Source organism: Anomaloglossus baeobatrachus, chromosome 4 (genome assembly GCF_048569485.1).
Source record: "Anomaloglossus baeobatrachus isolate aAnoBae1 chromosome 4, aAnoBae1.hap1, whole genome shotgun sequence".
NCBI classification, from domain to species: Eukaryota; Metazoa; Chordata; class Amphibia; order Anura; family Aromobatidae; genus Anomaloglossus; species Anomaloglossus baeobatrachus.
This window is the reverse complement of record NC_134356.1, coordinates 500,763,825-500,776,763: the sequence shown is the minus strand read 5'-3', so window position 1 is coordinate 500,776,763 and position 12,939 is coordinate 500,763,825. Positions and strand designations below refer to the sequence as shown.

The window sequence follows — 12,939 nt, the reverse complement described above, 5'->3', positions numbered from 1 at the left end:
ACTTGATGAACTTATGTCTTCTTTCAACCTTCAAACTTGAAAATAATTTCCAAAATCTTGGGAGTCACATATAAGGGCTCAAGAGGTATGTATACCTCTTAAGCAACCGGTTGGGGAGAAATAATTTGAGGCATAACAAATTAAAAAACAAATCCTAAAATCGAAGTGAGGGGGAAAGAGCAAGAGTAAGGGTAGAGGAGGTCCATTCCTGGTAACCATGGAATGCATTGTGGTGAATGTTCCTCTATGAAGCGCTTCTTCTTGTTGACCGTATTTATCATAGCTGTCAACTTAGGATCATTGAGCCAGACAAGTATAAGAGGAATAACCTGCTGAGATAGACTTATCGGGAAGTTTGTACATAGCATCCTGTTACACAATGGAGACGTAGATTAACTTTTTGATAAAACGGATAAGGTATGATTCTAGCAAATAATCTCTAACTTCAGTAAATAAAATAAGTCAGAATGCTTTTAGATATTTACAGATACCCAGCAGCCTATAAAAAAAAAAGTTGGTGTTGGTTCTTGATAAAAATAAATCTTCCTACGAACGCTGTATATACCAAGGAGTAGTGTGATTCATCTTCTTTCATGAATGTCTCTTTAGAATTTATCGCACAAAAAGTGTCAAACCTATGTGGCCATTTGGCACAGTTAGTGTGTTATTTGTTCGGCCTTGGTGCAAAAGCTACTGGAAGGGGACTATAAGCGTAAATCAGCACCTCCGACTGTGACTGTGATTGCCACTAAGTCACCTGTTGTGTATAATGTAGTATTACAAGGAATAACCTTTTATCCTTCAGGCGGGATAGCCAGAAGTTTACCTTGAACGTAAAGTGCACTGCACGCAAAAAAGGGGGGGAAAAAAAAGAAAAGAAATGCAATTTCATTACTTATACGGAAGCTATGATATTGAATGTCATTATTTATTAACAGGAGTAAATGTACTGATACCAGCTGACATATCTGTGTCCCCGCATCTCGGGATATGAAATGAGCCTCGGACAACATTCAAATTTGAAAAGATTTATTCACATAAACTAATCAACATTTGCGTGTTGTCAATCCAACTTCATCAGAACTTGTCATCTTGGTGAAGATGGATTGACGCATTGACTTGTTCATTTCAGTATGTACCATTATGCAAATAAACCTCTTCTGTATTTACAGGGGCTGCCAACCTGATTTTATTTATGGAAATTCATACAGCAATGGGCTCAATGCTCTGCTGCATACACACAAGATTATACTATTCACCCTTAATGTATGCCTAGAATTTTTACTTAAAAATTGTACTATGCCTTAAGTAGATAGATGTTTTATATTTTATTATTTATCCCTTTTTGTTGTTCTTTTCTTTAAAAAATCAGGTTCGTCCTGAAAGTTTTTAGACACAAGCTGTTCAAAAGGCAGCTTTCTGATGATATACCTAAAACAGACAAACGTATCCTTGATTTAAGCATCAAAAATAAACCCAATAACAGGAATGACTGATAGGGAAGGTGTAACTACCTTATACTTCCGTTCATGCGACACTACCTTATAGTGTCGCATGACTGAAGGGTAGTCAGGAGAGTCGTGGTCTGGTAACAGGAGGTCACATATCATCATAAGGGGTAAACAGAGACGTAGTCAGGGCACAATTCAAGGGTCACAATACCAGGAGAGCACGTAGTAGTAAAGGGAGCAGGCAAAGATGTAGTCAGATAATGGTCCAGGGTCCAAGACAGGAATAGGGAGCGGGCAGAGGGAAGTCCAATAACAGTCCAGGGTCAGAATACCAAGATCAAAATACTAGCAGACACAAACTATGGCAACACAGCAGAGACGAAGAATACAACTGGCAGATTTCTGGGGGAGCATGCTCAGTACAGAAGCCTGAGCGATTACCTGGAAGATGGAACCAGCACCTCCCAGAACCAACCTGGACTCGAGTATCATGACCAAGCTGCTAGTTTATTAACAAGGGTGGCGCCACAGAGCATCTCCAAGGGCAAGATGCTCTGCACAAAGGAATAGACACACTGCCAGATCTGTAAGTGCCGCAGAGCATCTCCAAAGGCACGTTGCTCTGCACAAGGAATGGAGACACTGCCAAATCTGTAAGCGCCACAGACCATCTCCAAGTCTGTGAGATGCTCTACACAGAGAATCATGACAGAAGGCTTCCTTTGCGCAGAGGTGTTTGTGCTGTTATTTTTGGTCTTGTAAAGAAAACAATAGCCTCTTCAGGGAGGAAGAGAACTAGATCTCTGGTGCGATCTATTGGATGTAGCAGTCCTAAAAGTCAATGTCGACCCTTTAACAAGTGTTACCACATTACATAGGATAAGAAGCCAAACCAGAAACTCCACTGGTAAACACAGAAAGAAGAGGGCCCCTTTGCAATAACAGTATATGAGCCCTCTGCAGTCCAATAGCACATTTAATGCACAATTCCAACTTCTTTGGAGGAAGAAATAGGCCCCCTAACCTCTTGGGCCCCTGTGCGGCTGGACAGGTTGCACCAATGATATATCTGCCCCTACAGTAAGTGCAAAGCAAGAGATATTAATTGGCTGGGTGAGAGGCCTCTGTTAGAGAATAAGAGGGGTAGAGTATCACTTTGTGGCGAGTGCTAAGCTAGTGTAAGGAGACTTGTAGGCCATGCAATGCTCCTCTGGGACTTTTAATAGATAAATAGCCTCTTCAGAGAAAAGTACTTCTTACATCAACTTGGAACTCTCCAAGAAACATTATCCCTTGGATATCTTTTAATAAGCAAGTGTCTTTTGTGACTTTCATTCATACAAACATGATTTTTTTCATGTTTTTTCCTTAAACCCAAAGCATGCTGCATTTGTGAAAAAAACCCAACAAAGACTCAAAAAAAACCCCACCAAAGATAATTGACTTAGTAGAGTTTGTTAATAAAACTGAAACAGAGGCACTTCTTCTCAGTTTAGATGCGGAGAAGGCCTTTGACCGACTGGGGTGGCCATTCATGTTTGAAACGTTACATCACTTTGGAATTTCAGGTGCATTTATTACTGCCCTAAAAAGTCTGTATTCGTGCCCCTCAGCTTCAGTCAAACTTCCTTATGTTACATCTCAACCCTTCCAGATATATAATGGAACACATCAGGGGTGCCCTTTGTCTTTTATGTGTATCGAGCCGCTGGTGGCAGCTATTCGCTCCGACCCTAATGTCCATGGGATAATGGTGAGAGACAAAGAGTTTAAGTTAGCACTATTTGCAGATGATGTCCTGCTTATACTGACAGAGCCACATATCACCCTTCCGAACTTACATACTCTACTAATACATTTTGGAAGGCTCTCGGGATATAAAGTCAATCAGAGCAAAACGGAGGCTTTGCCCCTTAACATTCCTCAGGCACAAGTGACCACCTTACGAGAAAACTATAATTACAAGTGGAAAGATACATCCTTGACATACTTGGGAATACAATTAACATCTAATTATAAACTCCTATACCAGCATACCTATCCTAGCTTATTTACAGGAGCTTAAAAGATTCCTATTCAGTTGGAATAAACTTCCATTGTCTCTATTTGGATCTTCACTTTTAAAATGTCAGTTCTGCCGAACCTTCTTTACTTATTTGAGACCCTCCCGGTGTGTGTGCCATACAAAGAGTTACGTAACATACAGTCCCTTATACTACAATTCATCTGGGCCCATAAGAGGCGTAGAATTAAGAAAATGACTTTGCTTAACAGCAAACTGAGGGGGGGCTTGGGGGTCCCTGATATAACTAAATACTACTTACACTATTTTGTTATAATCAACCATGTTGGGTGTCTTTTTAAAAAAGGTAGACATTCACTTTAAAGGGGTTGTCTCAAGTTTGCAAATTATCCCCTATTCATAAGCTAGGGCATAACTACCAATCACTGGTGGTCTGACCACTGGGACAGCCACCAATCCCAAACACAGGGGCTCTGAAGAGACCCTTCAAATGCAGAAGTGAATAATCATGGGCACCTCTGTTCCAGTCCTTCTGAATGGGAGTGCTGAAGGCCAACCATACGCTTCCCTCGGCTACCTCCAGCGGTCTCATTTAGAATGAATGGAGTGGCAGTGTGCATGATCAACTACCTCTCCATTCACACAGGGCTCTTCCGAGCTCCGTTCTTGGAGATTGGTAGGAGTTCCAGCAGTCAGACCCATAGTGGTTTAGGAAGTTATTCCCTATCCTATGGATGGGGATTATTTCCAAAAAACAAAAAGTGTACCCGCTCACTGGGTGTAGATAGGGTTAATCCAAGGCACAGACCATTCTCCTGTCTATCATTCCAATGAAAATACAAAAATGTATCTTTAGTTCAGCCATATGGATAGAGACCAAAACCTTCTTTATTGAATATTGAGTAAAACCATGCTGGAACAGAGTAACACCATAAAAAGAGTTTCCGACGCGTTTTGAGTGGTTTACCATATTTATATGTAAAAATGTCTAGTCACACTTAGTATATTTACATGATTTTCAGTAAATCTATTGAATGTCCCAATATGATGATTCATTTCTTGTTTTGATTCTCCCATAACGGACAGTTACAGGTGTACAGTCCATCCACTGTAATGTAATATCTCTCTTAATTGGAACTGTCCGAAACTATTTACCTTATCCCTTGAGTAATCATTTCATGCTGCTTAGTGGCTTTTGGGTTCATTTTTCAATAAAGAAAACAAATAAGACAACATGCAGAGAACTTACTACTTGACTTACCTTTGACAGCTGTTCATGGATCTCCGCCAGGCTCGGCCGCGTTTGCTTGGCTCCAGAGACACTGCCAGTGTTTCTATAATAATCAATCTTGGGAACGGCATCCATAGTGTTGTGTCCAAATGTTTTCATGTAATATGTGTGACTGTGAGTGTCATAAGGATGGAAACCTCCTTCTGTCTTAATAGTGTCTCCATTGTGCAGGATGTTATTGTTGAACATCTCCCTATTCCCCGGACCATAATTCATTCTATGCCTGTCTCCACTAGCAAATGAAGTCTCTTCATACTGTGGAGGGTCCTTATCTCCTTCACAGGCGGGATTGTCATAGCCCTCGTTAACGACATTGACCTGAAAACGAGTCGGGCTAAGGGGAGCTGTGTCTGGAAATGAATGTGGGGAATTATTCATTATTAGTGGCGCTCTGACACTACCGTATAGTAACTAGCAGGCACAGTGCTAGGATTATAGAGTTTTTACTGGAAGGTTTATAGGGTCATTATTTTTAGTACAGCACATGTATGTTAGGTGTTTTTCTTCTGCTTTGTCCGAGTCTAAAAAGAAGATAAAACACAATTATGAACTTTTTTAATTTTGATAAAGAGAGGTGCCATAGATCTATTGTCACAGTACTATGCATGTTAGATTCACTGTAAAAGCTCTAAGGGTACCTTCACACTTTAGCGATGCAGCAGCGATCCGACCAGCGATCTGACCTGGTCAGGATCGCTGCTGCATCGCTACATGGTCGCTGGTGAGCTGTCAAACAGGCAGATCTCACCAGCGACCAGTGACCAGCCCCCAGCCAGCAGCGACGTGCAAGCGACGCAGCACTTGCACGGAGCCGGCGTCTGGAAGCTCCGGACACTGGTAACTAAGGTAAACATCGGGTATGGTTACCCGATGTTTACCTTAGTTACCAGCTCACACCGCTTAACTTAGCGTGTGCAGGGAGCAGGAGCCAGCACTGGCAGCATGAGAGCTGCGGAGGCTGGTAACGAAGGTAAATATCGGGTAACCACCTTGGTTACCCGATGTTTACCTTGGTTACAGCTTACCGCAGGCTGTCAGACGCCGGCTCCTGCTCCCTTCACATTCAGGATTGTTGCTCTCTCGCTGACACACACAGCGATGTGTGCTTATCAGCGGGAGAGCAACAATAAAAAAACAAACCAGGGCTGTGTGTAACGAGCAGCGATCTCACAGCAGGGGCCAGATCGCTGCTCAGTGTCACACACAGCGAGATCGCTAATGAGGTCACAAAAAACGTGACTCAGCAGCGATCTCAGTAGCGATCTCGCTGTGTGTGAAGTACCCCTAAGACATTTGGAAAAAAAGTAATCTATACAGCTGATACCGGCAGCCGGACCATCTAATGTGAATGAGGGCCTACCACATCTACCTTGACAAGTAATCTTAGGAGGAATAAAAATCATGCGGCTTAAGTTTAAATGACTGACCCCTTTGTTCTCTGAGCCATAAGTGGCTCATAGGGGTGTCTGGCATCCTCTCTCCCTGCCTATAACACAATACTCAATTGAGAACTTGGCAAGGGATAGTTGTTGGCTGAATGCTCAATTTTAGGTCCATCTATTGCATGATTATGTCAGGCCTGACAAACAACTGTGAGAGTAAAGGGGTTATCTATCACATGAACAATATTTATCACCTATTTACAGATAAATGTATGATTGTCCAAACTTTGAGTCCGCCACCAATCACAGGAATGTCACCAGAATGTCTCCACTTAGTAACTGGAGTGGTAGACGCATTTGTGATCAATTGGCCATCCACTGCCTATGGGAGCACAGTATACCATGTGTTCTAATGCTCCCACAGACCAGAAGAAGCCAATGAAGCTGCATTCATACAGAGATCACTGGGTTCTAGTAATCAGTAGGGGTCGCATTAGCTGGACCCACAGAGATCATATATATCCAATGGATAGGTGATAATGCTATTTGTGGACAATCAGCATTAAGCTTTGATTAAAATAAAATATATACCGATATTTTGTAATTTTTAGACTTTATAATTCAGTGTAATTCTGAATGAATGAGCTCAGTACAGAAAAGTGCCTTATTTTTTTTAATCGCCCTATACCAAGTTTACAGTTATCAAGTTTCAGTCTTCTTGATAGTTATAAACAAATGCTTCTCAATGTCCTACAACAAGTACCCCTACCAAATTCCATTAAGTTACCCCAATACACTGACCTGCATCTATTATAAGTAGTGATGGGCGACTAGCAACTATTCGCGTTCAGATAATGCTTACTGAATATCAAACACTATTCCAGTATTCATCACAGCAAGAAAAATGCTCGGGTTCTCCACTGGCTTTCATTAGGGCCGTTATTCGTGAAGAATAACAGAATTGTACTTTGGGATTTGTTATGAATAATCTAAACGTGAATAGTTATTATTTGCCCATCTCAAGAGACAAAGTACGTATCCCCAAAGTATACATACATCAGGCTGACCCAGGGAAGTCCTAGAAAACACAATCCATGGAGCATCATTCAGACTTTTGGATTGAATCCCATCTTGTACTAGTAGGTAATATAGTCCAATATTTAATGGAATTACATAACAGTAATATCACACATTTGGAATCAATAGAGGCGAAAAAGCCGGCACACTGGGTGTAGGGTTTGTGCTTGAGGAAAGGACTTCATCCTCAATGAGTAGATAGAAAAACCTCAGCACCAAAATAAAGCAAGGCTGATACAGTATTACTGCAAAAAGTGGAGTTTTTTATTTTATTCCCATTCAGCACCACAGAAATTATCCAATGTTTTGACTTATTGGAGGTCTTTCTCAAGGATATCTGTGTCAAGGAAGCCGCAGTATAGGCACATGAATAAGATAAAAGGGTCCATAAAGGAGGCGCTGGATGGGATATGGCAGCATAAGCTGCAGAGGATCCACCATGGGGGTACTGGGCACAGATATCCTTGAGAAAGACCTTCAATAGATCGAAACGTTGGATAATTTCTGTGGTGCCGAATGAGAATAAAATAAAAAACTACATTTTTGCAGCAATGCTGTATCAAAGTTGCTTTATTTTGGTGCTGAGGTTTTTCTGTCTACATTTGATATCACACCTGAATGTCGCAGCCGGATACCTGGGCTGGTTATCTTTTTGGTTGTTGTCCTGTAAACACATCAGTAGAATAGAGAGTTGCTTAACTTTCCTTTACTCAATATAATCAACTCGCTTCTGCCTTTAAGGATACTTTACACACTGCGACATCACTAACGATCTAATTAGCGATGTGAAATTCTAGATCGCAAGTGCGATCTTCAATAGATCGCACTTGCGATCCAGAATTTCATATCGCTAAGATCGCTAGCGATGTCGCAGCGTGTAAAGTACCCTTTAAAGTGAGAACTCTCTATACTAAGCACATATCACTATATATATACAATTTCATAATATAGCCCCCAAAAGTAAAAAAAATATCCAACAAGGTGGCAATTAGAAATCTAATATTATCCATGTCATGAGACTCAGGGTCTTTTGTATCAGTGAAATAGATACATTACAAAGTGATCAACAGAATGGTATTAAATTAACATTAAGGAGCTAGCACATAAAAATGCATAAACTAAAGAAAAATATCTACTAAAACACAGAGGATCTAAATGGATATTACTGACCTTCCAATCTACAGAATGTTGGGTACAACCTCTCTGCATCAGGAATGGATGAGAAATTAAAGCCGGAGCATTTATATCATCCTGACGTGACACCACCCTGCCCTTCTGTATCCATTGGTTTAACACATTACAAAACCACACGGTATCTCTACCAGTCACAAGCCCAGTAGCACCATTTGGAAGGGAGCTCATTAATGGCTTACTTACACAATCCAACTGTTAAACATCAACTTACAGACAAATAAACTAATTCCTGTGTACTTGGAAGAAAACTAGAAGGACACTTGTACATTCTGGAAAAAAATATTACAACCTCCCCCCAATCTGTATAGAACCTTAAGTGGATTTACAGCCCATGTGGAATGACATAATAACGTGCAATTGCATTTATTACTTTAAGACGCTATTTATAATCACACTTGCATGTTAGAGAGGAAAGTTATCAAGGTTATTGGAAAATAGATTCTGAAATGAGAATGTATTATTTCTAAATGGTATTGTATCCATTTCCAGAGAATAAGGCTACGTTGAGGTGAATGCATCTCCAATCCCTGTGCTGTCCATGTGTACAACGAACTACACAAAGACTACACACTGACCAATACACTATACAAATGACCAATACACTACACACTGACCTACACACTGCGTTTTGACCTCCATTCAGTGATCCCATTGGGACGTCTATCCGAACCCCCCACAAAACGGTTTTCGGGCACATGCGCTGACGTGGCCATTGACTATAATGGTGCAGACAGAGTCACCGTGTGCTCTGTCATGCACCATTTTCGGAAGTATACCTTTTCTGGAGACGGACAACCAGATGTAGTAGACTGCGTCTAGGTGTCAACCTGCAGAAAACGTATACTCACGAAAATGGTGCACGACAGTGCCTCCGTCTGTACATTATAGTTAATAGCCCGGTCAGATCATTCGTCCGAAACCCGTTTTGTGGGGGGTTCAGACAGAGGCCTTCACGGGACCACTGAACAGAGGTCAGAACGAAAAGTAAAAAGGCCCTTAGTAAATGTGCAAGGGAAAAGTATGTGCAAATTTGCACATTGATCAGTGATTTGTCCTGAAGAAGAAGCCTGTTGGATTTGAAACGCGTTTACAATAAATCATTCCTCATATTTTATATGAATTTCTTATCATCTCTACGGTGGCGCGGTGAAATAACCCTTTTGTCTCTTTTCTGGTTCAAACTTCCACATAGATCAGTGGTCAGTGTTAAAGAGATCGTAGCATGTTCTTGTCTCCTACATTTTGCAGACAAGACAGGGCTCGTCTCAATGGCTCCTAGCTTGTGAGCCTTTCTGCAATGCAGACTAGTGCATGTAGCCGCACACAGCAATTTGCAGATGTGACGGGCTAATGAATTACCTTATTCATCTAAAGGCAAGATAAGGCCGGATACAGGCAGCCATATTGAAAATCAGGTCAGTCAATACTGCAAAGTTAGGATGTTACTGACTCCATGTGCTTATGCGCACTGTGCTAATTGAAGCTGCCTTTTATTGCATGTACTCTTCTAGTCCGTAAAATGGACCAAAATAGTGCATGCTTTGATTGAACGGCACTAGCATGGACATGGACCGATTTGATCGTTTAAGCCTGAATGCAGACAAACCTATGAAAATTTGTGTTCTACATCTTGAAAGAAATAGCTTTCAACCATACGGTGTCTTGTAAGTGTCAAAATGTCACTTGTTAAATGCAGCTCACCCTTTCAAGTCTATGAGTGCATGGAACACATGCAGTTGTATGTCAACCGAGTGCAGTCCGATTTCTGCAAACTCACATGGGAGAAGATGTAAGACAGTAAGCCAAGAACTCACTATTTGCATCAAACCAAACAAAAAATGGAAGGGAATGTAAATGCTGACAAGCCTATGTTAATTTTTCCTACTCTTTATAGTGATAATTATCATAAAATAGTAGAAGTGATCCATGGATATTTGCCAATTTTACATTCAGATGATGTTTTAAAAAATACAGTATATTGAATGATGGTTGCTCCTTTGTATCTAAACGTGCTCCTACCATCAGAAACATTGTTTCCCCTAGCGATCCGATTTCAAAAAAGTTTACCTCTAGCAGCAATTGGTTACCTACCACGGGTTCTTATAAATGTGGCGGTGACCAGTGTGGTTTGTGCAGTTACATGTATAATACTAAGGAGAGCATTTCATGTACAACAGGATCACATTATAAAATAAGATTATTCATAAATTGCAGCAGAGATTTCTGTGTATACGCTATTACCTGTGTGATATGCAATAAGCGGTACATCGGCTGTACTAGCCACAGCCTAAGAAAACACATTACTGAACACATATACGATGTTCTAAATCCAAACACAAGAAGCTTATCAGGTGCTTCTCGTCACTTTCTGCAGTCGTTCTGAAGGCATTTTCAGTTCGCTCCGTGTTAATGTGGTTGAGCAGATCTCTCAACCCAGCAGAGGGGGTGATCGGCTGCAGAGTTTGCGGGACAAGGAAGCAAAATAGATTATGCTATACAACTCCTGTGTGCCTAAGAGTGTGAACATAACACCGATCTTATGTATATATAGTAATGTTATATCATTGTATTTTGCATTTTGTTCATGATTAATTGCCAGCTGTTTTCCCACTAAACTGGAAATGTTGTTGTGGTACCTATTGGTGGGGGAGTGTCCATATGTTCATTTGGGTTTTTAACTTGTGTAAGCATTGTAGTTTATGTCTATGATTAAGAACCTTCTATAGGTTTGAAACGCGTAAGATGTTTTTATTGCTATGGATGTCCATTCAACCTCATGTTGGTTTTAATTTAATATCATGGAATAAAGTTTCCTTTTAATTTATTTAGACGTGATGCTGGAAAAAGTTTTCTTCTACTATGAGAACCTGTACAGAATACACATATGTGGTCTGCAGAGCACTGGTGTGTGATGGTGTGATATTGTGGGTTGTGTATCATTTTGTGTAGGTTCATATTTTAGGCATGGTGCTCTGTCCATTTTATGTATTATTTGTGCTGTCTGCAGTTTAATAACCTCCTACAGTGCTTCTGTCCCTAGGTGTGGGGGAGGGGGCCTGGAATCCACCCAAACTCTCTGCTTATCTGGGGGATTATTCAATCTGGCTGAGAAGGAGAAGAGACAAGCAGGAAGATTCAGACTCTGGGGGAGAAGCTGCGGTTACAAGCAGCACCCCAGAGAGCCATTGAGAAACCCCGATTTGCCTGGAAAAGGACTGCTGGAGAATTGTGACTGATCCCCGGGACATTTATCCCATTACTGGATGATTTTATCCTCTGTGTTGGGGATTATTTGATGCACCTTCTGGATTGCATGGAATAAATATTCTTTGGATTGTACAGGTCTGCGACTAAAAAGCTGTTTGATTATTTTCATCTAATCTCCATGTATTTTGGTGTGCTGAAAATGAAAAAAAAAAATATTGAAAAAAATCCTGGACGTCAGGATTTGCCACAAAATGCAAAATTCTCTTCAAATTTAGTAAAATTTTCATAATTTGTTCTCTTTTTTTTTTTTTAGGGTTTTGAAAAACAAAATTATTATTAATTAATTCACATCAATGCATTGAAGATATATAATGCCAAAAAAATATAACTTTCAAAGAAAAGAACTTTCAGAGTGAGCTAATGAAACCAGCATCAATATTTTGCAAGCTGAATGAGCGGGCTCTGACATGCCCGAGCTTGTTTCAATTGTTTTATCTTTGTTCTCGCCTGTTTACACTTTTTAATCTCAGTTCGTGTTAGCTCTTCATATTCAACCGTGTTTCCCAAAATTAGCATTATGGCTCAAGAGAAGTGCATTAATTCGCCTGACAGTTTCTGTTACATTTGTGGTGAATATACAGTGTTGAAGCAACAGCTGAATATTACAGACTTTGTGAAAAAAGTATACTTCACATATTTCGGACTAAAGCTTGGAGATCAAGATAAAGCTTGAGCGCCTCATAAAGTGTGCAAACGGTGTGTTGAGGACCTCCAAAATTGGTTCAAGGGTAAAAAAAAAGCTTTCCGTTATGGGATCCTATGGTATGGCGAGAGCAAAAGAACCATAGTAACGATTGTTACTTCTGTTCATGCGATGTGAAAGGGTATAATTCAAAATGGAAGCATTCCATTTCATTCCCCAATATTCACTCAGCAATTCGTCCCATCCCCCATGGCACAGATATACCAGTACCCAAGGCCCCTGCTACCTTGGAATAGATAACTATGTCCGATGAAGGTGGAGTCATACCTGAACCAGATGAATCAAGTTCTGACTTTGAAGATGATACAAGACCAAAATTGTTTTCCCAGGAGGAGATGAATGATTTGGTAAGAGACTTAAATCTTCCCAAAGATGCCGCTGAGTTACTCGGCTCAAGGCTCAAAAGCAAGAATTTATTGTTGCCAGGAGTGTCTTTTTCATGGTTCAGACATCGTGAAGAAGAGTTCGTTCCTTACTTTGCCCAGGAAGATAAGTTGGTTTATTGCATCGATGTTGAGGGTTTGATGGGTCAATTCAAAATCCGATATGAT

The 12,939-nt window shown here is 40.6% G+C and overlaps 1 protein-coding gene across 1 annotated transcript in view; it reads right to left on the bottom strand.

Moving 5' to 3' along the window:
• Positions 1 to 8,432, bottom strand: part of SLC12A1 (solute carrier family 12 member 1) — a 243,034-nt gene extending 234,602 nt beyond the window's left edge. The window contains exons 1-2 of the mRNA XM_075345801.1: positions 8,395 to 8,432; positions 4,736 to 5,286 (exon numbers count right to left, since the gene is read on the bottom strand). Of these exons, the coding sequence (XP_075201916.1) occupies positions 4,736 to 5,143 (408 nt within the window). The 5' untranslated portion in view covers positions 5,144 to 5,286; positions 8,395 to 8,432. The remainder of the gene's footprint in view (positions 1 to 4,735; positions 5,287 to 8,394) is intronic.
• Positions 8,433 to 12,939: the final 4,507 nt, after the last annotated feature.